Source organism: Triturus cristatus, chromosome 2_1, assembly GCF_964204655.1.
Source record: "Triturus cristatus chromosome 2_1, aTriCri1.1, whole genome shotgun sequence".
In the NCBI taxonomy this organism is placed as follows: domain Eukaryota; kingdom Metazoa; phylum Chordata; class Amphibia; order Caudata; family Salamandridae; genus Triturus; species Triturus cristatus.
Window position 1 is genome coordinate 349,637,313 of NC_140581.1, and position 21,562 is coordinate 349,658,874.

At 43.7% G+C, this 21,562-nt stretch overlaps 1 protein-coding gene across 1 annotated transcript in view; it reads left to right on the top strand.

The window, feature by feature from the left end:
* The window catches only part of LOC146864181 (sodium channel protein type 2 subunit alpha-like), an 869,020-nt gene that overhangs the window by 548,067 nt on the left and 299,391 nt on the right, over positions 1–21,562 (top strand). The window contains exon 15 of the mRNA XM_085638959.1: positions 6,448–6,561. Within this exon, the coding sequence (XP_085495085.1) occupies positions 6,448–6,561 (114 nt within the window). The remainder of the gene's footprint in view (positions 1–6,447; positions 6,562–21,562) is intronic.

Here is a 21,562-nt window from a genome sequence, read left to right on the forward strand (position 1 = left end):
ATAGCATGTGTAGAATATCAGCCTCACAAAGGTTATATCACGGACAACTAGCATCTTCTCTGTGAAAGTACTGATTAATTCTGGCAGGTGTGATATACGCCCTGTGTAGTATGTAATACGGGATCGGCCAGAACCTTGCGGTACAGGGGATGACTGTAGGGCTTGCAAACATTGTGTATCACTCTTTGGATATACACGGATGGGTTAAATCTGTTTCCCAGTGAGTGTGCAGGGGAGCCAGATCTATTGCTGTCTGTGTGTGAAATGCCTCAGCAAACCATCTAGTAAGAAGTTACCCCACTCCCATGACTTGTTTATATTGCATTAGGATATGTGTTTGCAGTTCCTGTGTGGCAACTCCCCAGTGTTGTTGCATTGTGCGTGTCCAGGATGTGTGACTGAGAAAAAAGCCCCGCAGTATCCCCTCCTTCTCCACTAGTGTGTTGTTTGTCAGGAGTATGCCATCGCGGTAGAGGTCGCCTAGAGTCTGGACCCCCAGCTCAGCTTTGCGATTTCCTTTAGTGCTAATTACACTATATCAGGGCTGCTGGTTTATCGCCCTCCTGGACCTTCCAAGGAGTTTAAATCTGCACTTATTGAGGTCATCAGTGCTATGGAAATGAGATCTGCTAACTTCACTTGGTTTTGGGGACCTGAATTTACATTTTGATGATCCTACAGAGATAGAAATCAGCAGCTTCCTCGCAGACCTTGCAGCATGTCAATTAAATCAACTAGTCTCCGGTCCCACCCATGCTGCAGGCCACTTACTAGACCCTGTTTTTTCTAACATTCCATCCCTTATTGTTAGTCCACCTAGTGCGGTCTGTTGGTCTGACCACTTTCTGATTTCGGTGTCCCTCTCGGCTCCAATACACCCGAATGAAGGGGCTCAGAAATCCTCATTTAGGCGCCCGTGGCGTAAATTGAACCTCGAGAATTTTACGCTCTTCTTGCTCTAGAATTGCCCAAGTTACCTACGGATCCAGATGCGGCATATAAAAATCTTTTGCGACTGGATTCTCCAAGTACTGTACTCTCTTATTCTGGCTAATTGGTCTAAGTGCCGCACCTCCCATGCCAACCCTTTGTTTTCCGACAGACTTGATGCTATGCGTAAAGCAAGTAGAAAACTGGAGCGGGCGTGGAGAAGGGATTATGATCTACCCGCTAAAATATGCTATCAGACTGCCATCAAAAGGTATCATCAGTACATACAGGCTGAGCATGCTGCTTACTTTGCTAAGCAAATTCAGTCTAGTAGCAATCCAACCAAGTGCATTTTTAAAATACTTAGGGGCAGATTTATGTTCCCTGGCGCATCCCTGCAAATCAGCATGGGTGCGCCAGGGAAGATGTGTCACCCAAATTTACCCTTGCGCCACAATAGATGCGCCGCATTTACAATGCAGCGCATCGTGGCGCAAGGATAAACAGATGCATGACGCATCTGATGGCGGAAGAGCGACGCATTGCTGGAGTTGCGTCGCAAGCGCGACGCAGCTCCAGCAAGGCTCGGGGGTGCCCTATCGGTACAATGCTGCGTCAATCCTTACGCCTGCTTCAAGCAGGCGCAGGGATTTGATGCAGCATGGCCGGAAAAGTGACTGAGTGAAATCTTGTAGATTTCACTCAGCCACTTTTCGGAGGCGTTCCTGCGCCGGAACGCCCCCCCCTGTGAAGGTAAGCCCACATGTGGCGCAAGCTTTACAACGTGACGCATCTCCCTAGATGCGTCACGTTGTGAATCTGCCGCAGCATGGCGCTGGCTTTGCGCCGCCGCTGCGTCACAAAAGTGACGCAACGGCAGCGCAAAAGTGACGCACAGGGCTTATAAATCTGCCCCTTAATGATTTTAAACTCAGGAAAACCCCTATGGCCTCTGTGATCATGTCTAAGCAGCACTGTGAGGACCTTGCCACCTTTTTTGTAAAGAAGGTGGAAACTATATATAAGTCCTTTCCTCTGGCCCCTGTCTGTCTCAGCCCTGTATCCAGGCCCCCTACCATTCATACTTTTACGGTTTTTCCTTATGTTCATCAGGATGAGCTCCGTCTGCTCTGCAGCAAAATCAAATCTGGCTCCCCTGCAGACCCTCTCAGGCCGGACCAGTTTTTAAAATCTCTGTCTGTGGTCTCGGCACCTCTGTGCCAGTCGATTAATACTTATTTCTCCATAGTAACTGTTCCGAGGCAATGGAAACAGGCAATGGTAGTTCCCCTTCTCAAAAAGCCATCACTGGATCCAGCAAAATTAGAAGATTTCCGCCCAATCTCTCTTTTACCTTGGGCAGCTAAAATCGCTGAGGCACACATTAACACCATCCTTACAGCATTTTTAAATACCAACGGCATCCTGGATCCCATGCAGAACGTTTTCCGCCCAGGGCACAGTACAGTGACAGCGCTCCTTGCTGTGACCGAACATCTGCGGACCGTTGTAGATGGGGGTAACACCGCAGCACTGATCCTGTTAGATCTCAGTGCCGGGTTCGACACTGTATCCAACCAGATCCTTTTAAATTGTCTGGTGGAGGCAGGAATAGGTGGTTCTGCCTTGGAATGGTTTAGATCTTTCCTCTCTGAAAGAACTTTTCAGGTGTCTGCTCCACCCTTCCTTTCACGTGTCCAGTCTATTGGACAAGGTGTGCCACAGAGCTCTGCCCTGAGTCCCTGTACGTACAAACTCTGGCAGTGACAGGCCCCCTAATTTATACGCTTCATATATTACACGAGTCCCCTTAGAAGTGTGGGATGCCACTAATGTCAAACACAAACTCACAACCTTTCCGTCCCCGCTCACCCCACTGGCTGATAACCCTGATTTTACTCCTGGGATGGATAAAGCGGCTTTTGCAGGATGGAGATCGGCGGGCTGCCGATTTCTCTACCACATTTATGGCGCTGACGGGGTCCACTCGTTCGCCCAGTTGAAGCAGGAATTTGGGTTCCCGGAGTCAGAGAGACTCCGATATCTTCAGGTGAGGCACTGGGCACTCCAGCCACAGGTCCACTCCGTGGCTGATAGACGCTTTTCCCCTTACGAAAGATGACTTCTCACTCGCACATCAGATCAAAAACGTATTTCTGACCTTTACAAAAGACTGCAGATTTTACACACATATAATCACAACCCCAGTAGAGAACGGTGGGAGCGTGAACTGGGCAGAACACTCAACCATAAAGAATGGGAAGAATATATTACAGGGCCAGGCATTCAGCATACCATATGGGACTTACAGAGACACTCACGAAGATTGTGACATACTGGTACTACACCCCAGAACGCTAGCACACAATGGATCACACTCGAGAAGCGACATGTTGGAGGGGTTGTGGCCAAGTGGGCAATCTAGTACATCTACTGTGGGAGTGCGTACACGTTCAACCATACTGGACTCAGGTGCTGGATGAGGTGGATAAACACTTTGAGACTGAGATACCATGTTTCCCGGTCTATGTCCTGCTGGGGCTCCCCAATCCCTTGACCTATCCATTAAAATCTCGTAGGGGAAGGCAGATAGCTATTGCACTGTGTTCTGCGACACAAAACATACTTATGCACTGGCGCACGCCCAATTCCCCACTTTTCACGTGTTGGTTACACCGTTTGTGGCATGTCCTTGGGATGGAGAAGCTAGCACTCACCATGGCAGGGGAGGGAACTAAATATGAGGAGTTGTGGCAACCCTTTCTGTCAATGTTAGCTGTTGAATTTCGAGAGGTCACATGTCCCAGGTATCTCCAGTTGCTGCGACTTACAGAAGTGAATCGAGCGGAAGGTTGAGGGGCCAGGTGGGGAAATCACACAGCTTGAGTGGTGGACGTGGAGCATGTACAAGGGAGGGGGCGGAGAGATGGAGCTTGAGATTCAAGGGGGGGGGGGCTACCCTTGTTTGAGTTTCTTTTTTTATTTGCCCTTTTTTCCTTTTTTTTTGGTATGTTACTGTTAAATTCTATATGTATTACTTCACAACAGGGCGCATACAGCGGGAGCTGTCCTTTAAAGGCACGGGACTTAGAGGTATCATTAGTGCTCCATAGGAAGACAGTTGTGGGTATATGGGTTTGTCTTTTGCTTTGTAAACTTAATAAAAACATTTAAACCATAAATTCTACTCTTCGAGCTTACTGTTGGACTCCTCACTCGACCACAGTTGAAATCCCTGCACCCTTGATGTTTGAAAGAGTCTTGATGACCAAGTTACCTCAATGGACCAACAGAAGATCAAGTACTGAGGAAGAAACCCTTTTACATGTGGATCGTAAAAGAAAAATGATAGCCTATGCAGATAAGCGCCAACATGCGAAGGACATTACCTTCACTAGAATAGATCAAGTGCTTGTCCGTCAGCCTAGAAAACGGAAATCTGATGCTCCCTTCGATGCTGAGCCATTTCATATTATGGCCAGCAAAGGACAAAGTCCTGTGAAGTCTATCCTTTAAGATTCCTCGCATTTCCAACATGTGGTTCATTACTTGTCAGGCACTGATATCAATGTAGAGACCGGGTCAGAAAGGACAATTGGAGCCCTCCTGGCTGCTGTTGATCCTATGTTGACAACACAGATCATGGACTCTACTACTGCCTGTCCTCAGTTTCTGAAGACATGGGCGGGACGTGTGATCAGAGCACTGAAGACTAATTGAAAAGTTATAATTATAAATTTTGACGGAAATCTTTTGGCTCCTGATGGACTTCATAGAACTGTGAAGTAATGCGTTAGAGAATAGTGAATTTCAAGTTTAAAATCTTGAGTTCATTATTACATGCAGAAGAATAAAGACGTGTTATACTAAACTCCATGTGCAGAGCAGTTATTTGTGGGTACCTGGGCTGGGGAAGACGCTACCGGAATCACCTTCTCTCAGACTGCAGTATCAAATCATTCTTGTGATGCCCTTATTGCTACGTTGGCGAGGGGCTACTAGGCTCTTCTGAGTCATCTTTAATTCTCCTACAGAAATAAAAAGTCTCCACTTTCTTTTTACTGAGACTGCTGTGATGCATTTTCTTAAATGTGTTATGACAGAAGGCTGCCAAGAGATTGAGCATCCTGCCATACCAAATGCAAGAGAAACAAATGTGCACCAAAGCACACCCGCTGCAATAGCTTCTGCAAAAATGCATTTCACTTCCTGTCAGATATGATTTCATGGAATGGATTATGTTATGTTGACTGGCTCCTTCCTGCACAAATATCTGCCAGCGCATACCAACATAAGCCCCTAAACATTGCGCACTAACAGCTATTACAATAGCGAGTTGGTGCCATAGTATTTGGCCCTGTTACGAGCCGGCCAATACATTCCCATATATGTGGTATCTCCTGTTACTGCACATACTGGATTTATGAGTTTTGAGATAGATAGAGCCTGTCAACAATACAGCCAATAGTCACCATGGGGGAAATATCTGGTAAACACCAGAGCAGATGGATTTGAATGTGGTAAGCATCAAAATCCAGGTGTTATTCTCCAAAAGCCCAATATCGACCACCTCAGTGTTGAACGTTTACAGTGTAATAAATATAGCATCTAATAGTGGCCAGCGCGTAATCCGGGCCTTATACCAAGCAGTTGAGCCATTTTAAACAGTTCTTGCCATGTTGTTGAAAGTGGAGCAGCTTAGGGGCATATTATCAAGAAACGGTGTTAAAATTATTGCCGCTTTAGCAGCAGAAAACTGCCGCTAAAGCGGCGATAATGGGCTTGATAATATGCCCTTGAGCATTCCCATAGAAGCCCATGTTCTAGTGTGAACATGGGCTTCTATTGGAATTCTCTGCGGCATATTATCAAGCCCATTATCACCGCTTTAGCGGCAGTTTCGTGCCGCTAAAGCGGCGATAATTTTAATGCAGTGCTTGATAATATGCCCTTAAATTGCACCGTTGTTAACACTAGCGCGATAAGCATGTTTCTCCAGTTGATGGTACATGGGGGCATATTATCAAGCACGCCGTTAACATTATCGCCGCTCTAGTGGCAAAAAACTGCCGCTAAAGAGGCGATAATGGGCTTGATAATATGCCGCAGAGAATTCCAATAGAAGCCCATGTTGACACCAGAACATGGGCTTCTATTGGAATTCTTTGCGGCATATTATCAAGCCCATTATCGCCACTTTAGCTGCAGTTTTCTGCCGCTAAAGCAGCGATAATTTTAACGCCCTTTCTTGATAATATGCCCCTTAATATGGTTTCCAGGGCAGAAAAAAAGGAAATGAACTGTGAAAACTGCAAAGATAATGGGCAATCTACTAAATATTGATGCGTTTTATGTGTGTAGTAGAGTTATTAACAAAAAAGACAATAAAGCAAGCTCATTGTGCTCAAAGTTACTTAACAAAACTCCAAAGCTGCACAAATTAGATTGAGTTATAAATCTATAGTATTTCAGAATTTGTTTTTTTCTTGTTTCTTGCCTTTCCTACTTACACTGCAGACTGGAAAGGAAGGAGCTCTTGTTATGCTGCTCAGTGAAGATCAGAAAAGGCTGTATAACACCCTTAAAATTCTTACTAAAGCAAGACCCATCAAAGTAATTCCTCCACCTAAGGTAAATTAAGCTTTTAAAATTGCATTGCATTTTAATACTTGAATCAAATATTTTGCACAAAAAATGGTGTTTAAGGTATACATATCTTAAATGTTGCAGGAACGTACATAAAATGATATTTATCAAAATATGTTTTCGATAATTAACTCAGCTTTTAGCATTTGAGCTAACGACTATCTCAGCTGGGCATTCAAACGTTTAGTGGTCCAATTGGCACGAATTTCTATGTTCATTTTGCTACTGTTTTCTTTTTTAAATTGTCTAAATATGCCTGATACATGCACCGATGCAGATGTCCATTGCCACATTACGAAGTTGACTCTTTTCTCCGTTGGTTAGTAAATCAGTCAAAATATTGATTATCTAAATTGACTTGAAAGCTGTTACGTAAGTTATATCACGCCTTTGTCATAAAAAGCACTTCGGGGCATATCAACAAGGGCTTTATCTCTGGAAAAGGAGAGATAAAACTAGCGCCCTATCAACAACAGGGTGCTAACATGCAAATTTGCATGTTAGCACCCTTTTACTCTACGCTTCCCCTTGCATCTCTAATGAGATGCAAAGGGGGCGTTCCAGAGTAAAATTCTTGATAATTAGCTTAGCGACATTTCTCCTATTATCAAGAATGTCGCTAACCCTGTTAGAGAAAAAAAAAGCAGCGCTAACCGCGTTTAACGCTGCTTTTTTACGTCTGGTATTTTTCTGACTTAGCCATGATATCCTATGGAAGGTGGATATCATGGCTAAGTTTGCCTGTCCCTATCAACAAGGTAACGTGAGATTATCGCTGGGTTTCCAGCGATAATCTCACGTTAGCCTGTTAGCATGAGAATTTTTATCGCTATTGAGATAAGCGTTGCTAATAGCACGCTATCTCAGCGATAAAAATTCACGCTAGCAGGCGATAATTATCCTAGCGCTAAATGCGCTTTGCGATAATTATCGCCGGTTGTTGCTGATATGCCCCTTCGTTTTTCCTACAGTGCATTGAAGTTGAATGTTTAGCCCCTTTATGCTATGTTATTCGTTTCATTATCTTGCTGGCACTATTTTGCAAAAAGCAAAAGGAAATATCATATTACCAGGATGGGTTCGAATGTGAGAGGAGAAACAATTACCAGGTATACTGGAGCTATATTTTATCGGTATTTAAAAAGGAAACCAATAACAGATAGAGATGAGGCAATAAATAGTATTTTACTGAATTAGAGGGCAGTAGCCAGAAAGTCTTGCTTGCAGATTTTGGAAAAGACCCACATAAGAATTGACAAAGTCAACAGCCAGGGTAAATAGCGCTGATGTTTTTTTGTTTTTTATGCAAGCATATGTGACAGAAATAAAAAAGAAGGTCAAAGAAAATATGCCGCCTCTTAACTGCTGCAGGCATGTACTTACAACACACATTGAAAATGTAATTAAAGAGAGTATCCGTTGCATATCATTTTAATAGAACATGACAGGTGTTTCAAAGCAGGAAGTTGTATGTCCTTTTTAGTTTTATTTCACATCACAAGAAACTATTATTCTTCTTGGTGCAAAGATAAAGTACTATTGGTATTTGAACCTGTTGTAACCTGAAGAAATTGTTAAACACACATTGATGACTATTAAAAATAAAAAGATAACCAATGGAAGGAAATAAAATGACAAAGAAAAGTGTTAGCTCACCAATCCTAGCACTAAAGTGCACTTCCTGTTAGGTAAAGGTACACATGCAGTGAGGCAGAATAGTGTCACTCACTGTGCTAGAGAGCCAATGGCTGAAATGGGCTGCTCTGCGTATGCTGTAGAGGGCGGATGCAAAATGAGAAGGACACTTGAACAGACCAAGGGATAGAGAGAAATGACCCAAAGGTCCTCAGTGATTGATGATATTTTTTAATAACATGAGGCTGATCAACTTTAAAAACACCAATGACTACATAAATCCTAATCCACACCCTATGCCAGGCCTGAGCCTTATAGATTCTTCATTTTGAACCTTGGTCTGACTGGATTCTTCCTGCAGGGACCATCTAGTTTCCTGTGCTAACCATGAGAAGATTACATGAACAACAGTCGTATGCCAATGTCTTTACTTTAATGTAGAGTCACCAAAGCGACACACACTGGGCATCAGTGGCATAACCAATGTGTCATGGGCCCTACTGCAAGGGAGGAAGTGTCTCCCCCCCCCCCCAATGGCCTGCTGCATGATCTGTGAAATACACAAGACTCGGGGTTCAGTAGGCTCCTCAGTTTGGTGGCCTTTTAATCTGGCTCCCACTGTGACTCTGTTGAGAACGGGGCTCTTTATCATTTCTTTCTCACTTCAAATTCAAACAATTGCATAATTTTGCTTCTAATACATTCAACTTCTCTATTTGCCATAACTCTGTGGCCCAGGGACCTGCTCTGTGATGCCTGGACTATAGTAACTCTTTTTATTTGGGGGTTCCATCTATTTTTGAAAAACAGCTCCACATCGTTCAGAACAACTTCTTTGCACTCAGGGTCCATCTTTTGACCTTTCCAAGCCCTTTGCCCCCTCGTTTATCTTGGCTTAGGTGCAACATCAAATTGTATTTAAAACACTTTGGCTCTTTTACTATGCCCTTTAAGGTTATGTTCCAGTTTACTTATAATCTTTTGTCCTTTCCCAAGGTACAGAGGACTAGTTTGGGAAGCAAGTGGGATGGCATGCCTTATTTATCTGGGCCCAAAACTGTCCAGGGAGCTGTCCATACAGCTCTTGTTTGAGTTCTCTTTGCCCCTTTCAGCCGTGAAACACTGTGAGTAATTGCAAGATTTTGAAAACCTACCACTCAGTGTGCCACAGCACATTTGCCGAACAAGCACAGCTGCAGAGTGTAGGTTATGTGGATTGTACGCACGATCATAGGTGTGCACAGTTTTTGTTACCTGAGCAAAGTTCTCAGGTTAGGAATTGACCTCATAATTAGCAGGGCTTCCTGTTTTCCTGCTTTTTGTTTGGGCTAGTTTTATATTTCCTCTTGAGGGCTGTAGGCAGTGCTGGCATTTGGATGCACTGGAGTGATATTCACAATGTTTTGTTCCTCTTGAGTGCTGTAGGCAGTGCTGGCATTTGGATCCACTGGAGTGATATTCACAATGTTTTGATCCTCTTGAGTGCTGTAGGCAGTGCTGACAATTGGATGCACTGGAGTGATATTCACAATGTTTTGTTCCTCTTGAGTGCTGTAGGCAGTGCTGGCATTTGGATCCACTGGAGTGATATTCACAATGTTTTGTTCCTCTTGAGTGCTGTAGGCAGTGCTGGCATTTGGATCCACTGGAGTGATATTCACAATGTTTTGATCCTCTTGAGTGCTGTAGGCAGTGCTGGCATTTGGATCCACTGGAGTGATATTCACAATGTTTTGATCCTCTTGAGTGCTGTAGGCAGTGCTGGTATTTGGATCCACTGGAGTGATATTCACAATGTTTTGATCCTCTTGAGTGCTGTAGGCAGTGCTGGCATTTGGATGCACTGGAGTGATATTCACAATGTTTTGATCCTCTTGAGTGCTGTAGGCAGTGCTGGCATTTGGATCCACTGGAGTGATATTCACAATGTTTTGTTCCTCTTGAGTGCTGTAGGCAGTGCTGGCATTTGGATGCACTGGAGTGATATTCACAATGTTTTGATCCTCTTGAGTGCTGTAGGCAGTGCTGGCATTTGGATCCACTGGAGTGATATTCACAATGTTTTGATCCTCTTGAGTGCTGTAGGTAGTGCTGGCATTTGGACGCACTGGAGTGATATTCACAATGTTTTGATCCTCTTGAGTGCTGTAGGCAGTGCTGGCATTTGGATGCACTGGAGTGATATTCACAATGTTTTGTTCCTCTTGAGTGCTGTAGGCAGTGCTGGCATTTGGATCCACTGGAGTGATATTCACAATGTTTTGATCCTCTTGAGTGCTGTAGGCAGTGCTGGCATTTGGATGCACTGGAGTGATATTCACAATGTTTTGTTCCTCTTGAGGGCTGTAGGCAGTGCTGGCATTTGGATGCACTGGAGTGATATTCACAATGTTTTGTTCCTCTTGAGTGCTGTAGGCAGTGCTGGCATTTGGATGCACTGGAGTGATATTCACAATGTTTTGTTCCTCTTGAGTGCTGTAGGCAGTGCTGGCATTTGGATCCACTGGAGTGATATTCACAATGTTTTGATCCTCTTGAGTGCTGTAGGCAGTGCTGGCATTTGGATGCACTGGAGTGATATTCACAATGTTTTGTTACTCTTGAGTGCTGTAGGCAGTGCTGGCATTTGGATGCACTGGAGTGATATTCACAATGTTTTGTTCCTCTTGAGTGCTGTAGGCAGTGCTGGCATTTGGATCCACTGGAGTGATATTCACAATGTTTTGTTCCTCTTGAGTGCTGTAGGCAGTGCTGGCATTTGGATGCACTGGAGTGATATTCACAATGTGTTGTTCCTCTTGAGTGCTGTAGGCAGTGCTGGCATTTGGATCCACTGGAGTGATATTCACAATGTTTTGTTTTTCTCCAAAACCTTAAAAAGAACACTTATGTCCCAAAAACCCACATGCAGGAAAGTTTGTGAACGGCAGGAAGCAGTCGTATAATTTCTGAGAATTACAGAAGGTCTGTGAGTCCAAACGTTGCGCCCCCCCCCCCTACTCACGATGAAGCAGCGAGCAGTGGAGCATACATGGCACGGTACAGCTAGGTTAGATTTCCATTCGTAGGCACGGACATTTTTGTGAAAATTCAGAAAGTCGGAAACCTAAACAGATTGTTGGTGTAAGCCTATGATGAATCGGTTTGAGACTTTCCGGTAATTATTTATGACGTAGCTCCCTCCACACGCCAGATGCACCGGATTCTGCATGTGACTGCTGGAGTGCACTCTGCACAAGCACAGAGTGCACTTTGAATCCTTCTGGAGGTCAGTCTAGGACAGGCAGGGGACAAGGTGAGGCCTTTCTTTTCAGGGTGAGGGTGCAGAGGGGCACAGGAGATAAGGTGGTCTGGGCAGTTTCTGAGGAGGATTCATGCCACAATGCTGCACTTCCATGCACCAAACAAGCAGTCCCACATTTGAGGACACATTGGGAGTTGAGAGGTCACTTGGGGTCCCATGCCCAATTGCCCAGAAAGGCAACCCTGGGCGAGTGGTATGGTATTGCTGAAGTCAAATCAGGGTTTTCTGGACCCAAAGTTACCGAGGCTGGAAACACCTAACCTGATTTTACCAGTTGCAGTGAGCACCCTAAAAAACGCTCACCCACTTACATGCCCTCCCCAACCCCTGCCCAACACTCCAGATGTACACGCCCCCCCCTCACCACCTGCAGAAATGTGTCACTTACTTATCTCACATGGTGTCTACCAGTGTTAAACCAGGATCAGAGAAATCGTGTGCAAAAGGGCTCACTCATTCAGGGCCCTGCAGGTTATGCTCTCTCTGGGCATCTTTACTGGCCATCCCTGTTAACTCAGAAGTAGAGACCTGCCAGAAGTGACAATTCCAGTCTCTTTACCTCCCTGCAGAGGTAATACGGGAGAAAGTGGAGGGGACTTTCCTCACTGCTCCCTAGAATGCGGAAACAGTATAGGAGAGCACCCAGAGCAGACTGGCCTGTGTTAAGTGCCGCCTATGTGACATCACTGTGTGACATCCTGTTTCAGATCTGTGAGCAATGGACTCACTAGGAGGAAGTCCTTGAATGTGACACTTCACAGATGTAGCACTCCTTCGTGTCTGTTTGTGTGGCACTAAATGAGACAAAGGGCACAGGGCTCACAGTCTCTCTGCAAGCCTGCTTGATTCTTCTGATAAATATGGCTCTGTGGCATATTTGCTATAACAGAGTGACACGCAAGAACATCACACTCCCTTCTTTCTTCTCATTAGTTTCTCTTTTCTTTGCCCATTTCCTTAGATTTTCTCTTGCTGGTTCTTGCTCCTCTTTCCTGTCCCACCTTGAAGCAATGTGTGAGTGAGCATGAGGTTGGAGTGACCTTCTCACTCCTTGGAAGTAGCTACCACGTTTACTACCAAGTTTTACTGTTCTGACTCCAGGTACACTTAGATCACCATGAAAGATACAACATTAGAACAAGGTAAATGTTCCTGCATTGAGTTTGAACAGAAATAGACTTTCAGATCATCATTACCAGTCAGTGCTTAATTTGTAAAAAAATTAAGTGCCGTGGCTCTTCCCGAAAAACTACTGCAGCCAGTACCACACATTGCCCCTGCCAGCACTGCCAATGACAGCAACAGCATAACACCTAACCTTCGCCCTCCTACAAGTGTGACGTTTCAGACTATTTCAGGCCACACAAGGCTATAATAATGGCGTGAGAGGCTGACCTCATGTTCAATGCCATTTGACTTAACAAAAAAAGTTGTTGTGCACATCTCAGACAGCTCTACCAAGTAGAGTTGGAGATTATGCTGACAATTAAGTGGTGGAGCCGAGCACTGGAAACCACCAGTTCAAATTAAGCACTGATTGGAAGTATATAACACGTATCAGTGCACACTTCAAATACTTCATCACATTGTCATACAACTCAATGGTACAGATTTTATCGAGTTAGAAAGGATGAGACGCTGAGTTGGTTGTCTTCGAATTAGACCCTGGCTGACACGCACAGTTCTCTGTTTCAGATGCAGTTAATCTCTGAGCTATCAGTCTTTAATTATATATATGCCTATATCAGAAGTGACTGTGGAAGGAAAATTATAGGTGTGGTACAAAAGCAAACTGGACCGCCTGGGTTAGGACGTGAGAGATGTGCCTCTGTTGGATGCATTAATGAAAGCAACATTTATTTTTGACTGTCTCTATAAAGACGTTTAATACTTTGAACACGTGTGTATATGTGCTGCCACTGCTATGTTTGTTTATGTAAGCACGCACATGAGATATACTTGGGTGTGTGTGTGTGTGTGCACGTGGCATACATAGCAGTGTGTGTGTTCACCTTTGCTGCATCTAGCTATTGCTCGGCGAATGTGCGCGAGTGTGCAAATTATGCTGAAAAATGTGCGCATGCATGGGGTGAAATATTTAGAATGTGGGTGTAGCTACGTGTCTAAGGCATTCCCAGGTGCCTCTGTTTGCGAGCGTGTGCATGCTCTTGTGAACGATGTTGAAATAATGGTCATGTCTGTGTGTGAGCTAAGTGTGTTTGTGTGTGTGTGTGTGCGTGTTTGTGCACATATGTGTTTGTCTGGAGGATTATGTATGTGTGTGCAGGGGTTTGTGCACATATTGGCTCTCGCAGCCACAACACTCTTCAACCGGGGACTCGGGGGAAGAACAACAATGTCTGCGGTGAGTCAGTGACGTAATTATATTTACTTTGCATGTAATATGGCATTCTGGCAGATGCATACTGTAGACCCGGCCCTGATGAATAAGTGCCGGTGCTAAGCACCTGAAAGCACCGGCACAAATTAACTACTGTTACCATTCCCCTTTAGATTTCATGATGTGGCATATGTCATGATCACCAGCCCCATCAGGAATTTAAGGTGCTCCTGCTTTGCAGGTCAATAGACTCTCCACAGGTTACCCCTTTCAACCCCTCCTACTTGAGTGGGAAAAGTAAACACTGAATCCAGGCAGGCACTTACAATTAGCACTTAAATGCATCGCAAATTCACAAACAACTGACTCTGCTGGTGCAGGGCAGACAGGGCCACCTCACCTGGGCCACTCAGCTGCCCCTCTGGTAGCTACACCCCCTGCGGGGCATTCAAGCTAAGAGCAGAAAGACAAGACCGCTCTTGTGTGCTTGTAGTAAGTTCTTACAAGGCCTAAGATTTTGCAACCAGTGAACACCTGTAAGTGAACAAACATGTCTAAATCCCCAAATAGAGTATACCATAACAGACTTATGCAGATAGCCTATGAACAAATTATATAAACATACACACACACACGCATACACACATACACACACACACACACCAAAGGCACAGGCACATCTCATCTAAGCATTTCCACTCCTACATCTGCTGTCAAACAATAACCTGCAATCTCACTAAAGCTACAGGTATCAAAGCACGAGCACATCTACCAATCTCATCCCCCCCCACCAAGTGACACACCAACATACATGGCTAAGTTATAACCTGCAACCTCACTAAAACTCATAACTCCTTGATTCTTTATTGGACACTCATTCGAGAAAATAGACGCCATCAGATAAACCAGACCCACATTTCATCATTGATATCTGGTTGAAAACCATCCCGCCTCCCTTTTTTAGTGAGCTCACCCCTTTGCAATATCAAACATTTTTTCACAAAACAGAAAGTATCACAATCATCTTTGATTAAAATAATATACATGGGCTCAGAATAACTGGCATACATTCCAATCTGGACCAGGGTTGGACAGACCATTCTTCCACTCAATAATTTTCATGGTGGTCTGCATGTTAGGGAGCTGCTTTCAACACTCAAGAGACCGCCATGACCTAACTATGCCATCCATGCCCCATACTTTTTGCAGCCTTCAGCAGTGTGGAGGTGACTTGAACATTGTTGCCAGGGCTAGAGATAATTTCCAGTACAGCCGTGATATGGACCTTTCATTTTGTCACTGACACATGCTCTGGATTTACAACATACCTAAAATACCCAGCCCAACAACCAAGACCATGAAGTAACCTTCCTTGGACTCCCAAACTCACTTAACTTCACCCCACACATGAAAGACAGGCATAAGTTGTCACCTTTATGCCATTAATAAAAACAACGATGAAGCATTATACTCTTTAGATCACCGCATGAACTCACTACTGTTAGAAATGGGGGTCTCTAGTTGGCAGAGGTAGGTAACGTTGTCCACATAGGGACACTTGCTTCTAGTCAGGGTAAGGGGGATACCCTTTTAAAATGACCACAGCTCACCCCCTTAGTAGCGTGGCATGAGCAGATAGGCTTATCTCAGTGGCAGTATGCAACGCATTTGTGACCACATACAGTAATACTGTGAAAACATTACCAATGGACACCACACCAGGTTAGTTATATAAGTGGTCTTTATCTAAACAAAAACAAGACCAAACGATAAAAATCCACAACACAGTATTAAAAATATGATCTTAAAAGGTAGGAACTGTTCAGTTCCAAGAAAATGTAAGGTCCAACACTTTTACACAAAGTACCTTGGAAGCGTCGAAAAATGCAAGCAAAAAGGGTCGCAGGAAAGGTGATGCATCAGTTCCTTAAACTCAGGGAAGGTGATGCGTCGGTTCCTTGCTCCAGGGGAGGTGATGCGTCGGTTCCTTACTGCTGCGCAGGGGAGGTGATGCGTCGGCTCCTTACAGAAGAGGAGGTGATGAGTGTTTCATACTGCGTAGGGAGGTGATGCGTAATTTTTTTACTGCGTCCCCCAATGCTGCAACAGACTTGGCGCTTTGATGTGATGAGTGACGATCCTGTACGTTCCATCGTTTCTTCTCCCACTAGGCCTGCGTCAGAATCAGTGTGGTGATCTCGGACATCCGTGATTGATGCACAGGATTCGTCACACCGCAGATACTTAAGCCGCGAGCAGGCACTGAGGCGATTCTTCGCAGCTGGCGAGGCGTCAAAACTTTTCTCTCACACTGCTGCTATGCATCGGAAACAGGCGATGCGTCGGAAAGAGGCAATGCATCGACTTTCCCAGTTCTTGCAATTTCCAGTCCCAAAACAACCTCTAGAGGCCCAGAATACTGGCAGGCATCTCACAGCAGGTTGAAACTCCCAGCAAAGCAGTTCAGGGGGGATTGGGGGTGAAGTGTTTGAGTCCCTGATACTTCAGAACCGGAGGCAAGCTCAATTCAAGCCATTGGGGATCTTCCTCAAGCAGGGGATGCAGCAAACAGTAGAGCCCTTTTCTCTTTTCCTTCGCAGCAAGTAGCCACTGCAGGACAACCCCAGACAGCAAACAGCACAGGGGCAGTATTCCTCCTCAGCCTCTCTAGCTCTTCTCCTTCCTCTTGATTCCTAGAAGCGATCTAAAAGTCTGGGGTCTGGGCCCCAATATTTATACTATACAATCCTTTATTCTCTGGTGGCAGAGAAGCCCTGTGCTCATTCAAATCCAGTTCTGTTTTCTCTGCTGCAGCTTACTGGCAGGAGGTGGAGACAGCATTTACCTTTGCAGACCAGGCCCATTCAGGTGAAAGGAAATCTCATCCCCCTCCTCTAAATGCTGCACAGGTCTATTCAGCCCAGCCCTGACTCATCAGACTCTCTGGAGCCACTGCACCTCCCCAGCCCCTGTCATCCCAAAGCCAGACAGTCAATACACATCCTGGCAGAGGCACACTGGATGGCTAAACTAGAAAATACCTACTTTCTAAAAGTGGTATTTTTAAATACAGAATGTAAAATCACCATCACTAAAAGATGCAATCCAGGCATACTAAAGTTGCCAGGGGTAGTTATGCCTATAAGATGTTATAAGCAAACTCCCCATTCTATCTCAAGGGAACAGATAGCCTTGCGATAGTGAAAAACGAATTTGGCAGTATTTCACTATCAGGACATGCCACACTCATCAGGGCATGTCCTACCTTTCACATACACTTTACCCTACCCACAGGGGTACATTGGGCCTAGCTTAGGGGTGACTAACATGTAAGAAAAGGAAAGGTAAGGGTCTGGCAAGAGGGTGCACTTGCCAAGTCGACATGGCAGTACTAGACTTCACACAGTCACTGTAATGGCAGGCCTGAGTTACATTTACAGTCTGCTTATGTGGGTGGCACCACCAGTGCTGCAGGCCCACCAACAGTATTTGATTTACAGGCCCTGGGCACACAGAGTGTACTGTACTAGGGACTGACTAGTAAATCAAATAAGCCAATTAGGGAAACACCGATCCATAACAGCAATTTACAAAGGGAGCACTGGCACTTTGGCACTGAACAGCAGTGGCAAAGTGCCCAAAGCATCTAGACCAGCAAAATAACAGGAGGCAAAGTCAAAAATACAGGGGAAACCCAAGCCAATTATGCCAGGTCTAATAACTAACAACACCAGTGCCTCAATCAGTAGAGAAATCCATAACTAGCTTCATTATTACCTCAGCATCTGTCAGCAATAGTCCAACTGGCAGCAACATCATCCTTTCTTTATTGATATTCACAAATACTCACCACCAAGAACAAAAGACGGATTCATCTAATTCTCTACCATAAAACCCTAACAAGTCAGGAGTCTTCATAACTATTACCATCAAAGTAAGCAACTTCCTCTTGATAGCCTCATTATTAGAGGTGGGAGGAAATTCCACTTCGCTGGTAGAGTTTGCAGGATTTTGCCTACTCCGCGCTTTGCTTGGAACGTGGAGTTCTGGAAATACTCTGCCAACAGCCATGTGCAGCTTGCCAATGTTAAGTTGATGAGTGAGAATTTGCATCAACTAGCGCGCTTTTCGGACACTAGAATGCCTCCTGTGAGATTTCTCAATGAGGGCGGTCGTGGTTGAGTAAGCTGCCACTCACGTAGAAAATCTGCCCGAGCTGTATATAGAAGCAGCGCCCTCTGATGCACAACATGGTGCTGTTCGTGTAGAATTTACAGCGACAAACAAACTCCCAGGGTTAAAATTCAGCGCGAGCAGTGTGACATGCCAAATTCCACCTGCTCGCTGAGCTCCACAGAATTCCCCAAAGCTTTTATGATTCCGTGTATTTCAGCAGAATGAAACTCCACAAGTTCCGCCCAACCCTACTCATTATTGCCCTCCATAAAAAACAATTACATCTTACTCCTCTTAAAGAAACCTTAACTAAACTCAGATGGTCGAACCACTATTAAAAGAATACCAAGAGATTCCTATGGGAACCCAAAAATCTATAAGAAAACCTGTTGGATATTTGAATGCTTATTTCCTTTTTGCCACATTTTTTCATTAATAGGTCGCCTAGGGATTCCCTGCCTATTTGTATAATGAGCTAGTATATTTAATCTGTCCTCGTTGGCAATATCGATTTATTATAACATCTCTTAAAATAAATGCACATGATTAGTTATGAAGTATTCTTGCATGGTATATTACTTTTGACTAAAGGATTGCATATTGCAGTGATTCAGCTAGGTTCCTTGCAAGCACTGATATACTTGATTTGGAGAATGTTCAGAAGTTTGTCGGAGTGCTATGTGCTCCATCCGCAGACGTATCTTTGATGATATGTAAAAGTGACCTCTTGAGTTAATTTCTGTTCAGCGAGAAGCCCATCTCCTGGCTTCCATTTAAAATAATCCAGAATCAGCTTTTGGACTATATGTGGGCATGGTAGGGGACCAGAGTGGAGCTGGAGAGCGTCCCGGAGTGTTTGTATAATTCTTTCGCAACGGGCCAGGATGGAGGGCTCCTTTTGTGAAAAACATATTGTCGAAGCCTCAAGGTAGGTGCTTGCTTTTTCCCTCAGGTATAGTTCCCTCCATTATTCCACTATGGTGGGGCAACAACACAAAAGGTGAATCCATGATTTGCGTTTGTAGTTGCATAATCTGCATGCTCCTCAAATGTTTTGGTTTGCCCAGGCCCGGCTGAAATCCACCATCAGCAGGGCCAGCAATCTCTCTTTTGGTATTTAGGTTTGAGAGAAGCTGAGAGGTAAGGTTGGGGTTTAGATACCAAGTATGAGGCATTTAGCATGGCCAGGAACGGTGATGTTTGTAATGTAGCCTGGTCTTGCCTGAATGAAGCTAATTGCACTTGTTTGTTAATAGTCTTTTTCCAGGTTGCATATGGATAGAAGCCAGGGAAATTGCTGATTGATGTATCTTTGTATTAACAAGGGCTGTCTTGAGCTGAATGTTCCACAGGTAGCCTGTTTTTTCAAATGTGTCTCTAAGGCAGCTCTTTAAGGATTGTTCCGGAGATTTCAGAAAACAAACGTAGTATTTGAGGAGCTCAGCCTCAAGGGTTTATGCTTGTTTAAGCAGTCCAAGCTCCGGTCTGAGTCTTGCCCTGAGGAGGTGTGAGAAGTGTGAGAAGCAAAATCTCCACATTTGTAAAAGGCAAAGGGTAGTTTTCGAACACCTCATCAGAGCAGAGTGTTGCCGAAGTGGTCATGATTGTTTCTCAATATATTCATGTATGGTGTATTTACTTTTGGAACTCTAACTTAGCATTAAAAAATTCATAGACTTTTGGTTTTATTTTGCTTCCCATCCTTTCAGCTACACTACATGTTCTGACTGTAAATTAAATTGTGTTCTTATTTTTAAATAAAATAATAAAATAATGCTGAATGGGTAGTATTATTTTATTCATCACTAAGGAGGAATATCATGCTGAGACCCAAATTGATCCGTCTCTTAAAGCAATTTTGACTGCTCAAGCAATATACTACTGGAAAGTGAAAATTACAAAAGGAGTTTAGGATAAATATTTGCAATGTAATAGTAGCCACTGAACTAGAATACTGAACTGCTAATGAAGTTTAAAAAGTGTTAAGTTGTTAATGTTTGCTTTGAATGGAATCGGATGAGGAAGTGGATTTAGTAAGCCCCATCATTTTTAGATTGTTCAGGGTGATACCCCTGTGATTTGTTTAGAAGATAGAGCTACATCGGGCGTTTTAGAGCACAATTTTCCCACTCAACAAAAAATCCAGACTTTCTAAAGGAGCGCTAATTAAATATTCACTACAATTGTGATGTCATTTTCAACCCAGCTATTTTCCAGGGAGGTGAGGAATCACCATCCAGCAGTTTACCTTGAAAAAAAGTGCAAAAGAGTGGATTTATCAACATAATGAGCTGCGTGTATTACAATTTATGCACGGTTAGATGGCCTATCATATTTCAAAATGTTTTATCATCTTTCTTGAGATTTTTTTTCCGCCATCCTCTTTCAACTGGATTCTTAATCATATCTTATGACCAAAAACCTATGTGATAAGAAAATCAAAAGATATGCAAAGCTCACAACCAGAGGCCTCAGACAGCAAAGAAAGATAAATCTTACAGACTCATTTAGCAGTGCTATTGTATAGTTACAAAAAGATCACAGCACCAGACAAAAGACAAGTTACTCCAAGCCTACATTCTTTGTTTTAAGACATCAGCTGATATAATACCCAAAAACATTATCAATGTAGATGATGGATCACTGCATCCCAAGTCATAATATAACTATAGCCACCTGCATATTAGATACGTGTTCACTAAAAGTAACATGTTTCTGCTGTCATGTTACTAAGCTTCTTTGACTTTTATTAAGAGAAAACACAAATGTATTATATATATATATATATATATATATATATATATGCTTACATATATATATGCATATATATATATATATTCACAAAAAAACATAGGTTTCAGAGACGTTATAGGTAGAAATTAGCATTTAAAAAACCTTAGAAATTCACTGAAAAAAACATAGGTTTCAGGGACGTTATAGTTAGAAAGTAGCATTTAAAAAACCTTAGAAACTCACTCAAAAAAAACACAGGTTTCAGGGATGTTATAGTTAGTTGGACATTTCACTCGTACAACACCAGAGAAATTCGGCCGTTATAGTTCGTAGAGCTAACTATATCTCGCTCCCCCGCAATGCACTGCTGATGATGTCACATATTACATTACTCATGACATGGTCAGTGACATTACTGATGACATCAATGATGACATCACAGATGACATCATCCAGTGACTGTGTGTTTCTATAAAGTTTAAATATGTTTTATATATATGCCAAGGTGTATTGAAGAATGAGTGGATGTTTAAGTGTCTGGGTGAAGGATTTAATAGGTGTGTGACTGACTGTATAAGTGAGTGATTAATTGTGTCTTACTGAATGCATGGGTTGGTGATTAAACTGTGTGAATGTCTGTATCAGTCTCTCTGTTGTTGTGTAAGCAACTGCATGGGTTGGTGAGTAGCTACATGAGTGTCTATATGGGTTAATGATTGGTTGCGTGAGTATCTGTATAGGTGCCTGAGTGTTTGTGTTGGTGGGTGAGGGGTGTGTGAGTTTGTGCATAGATGTGT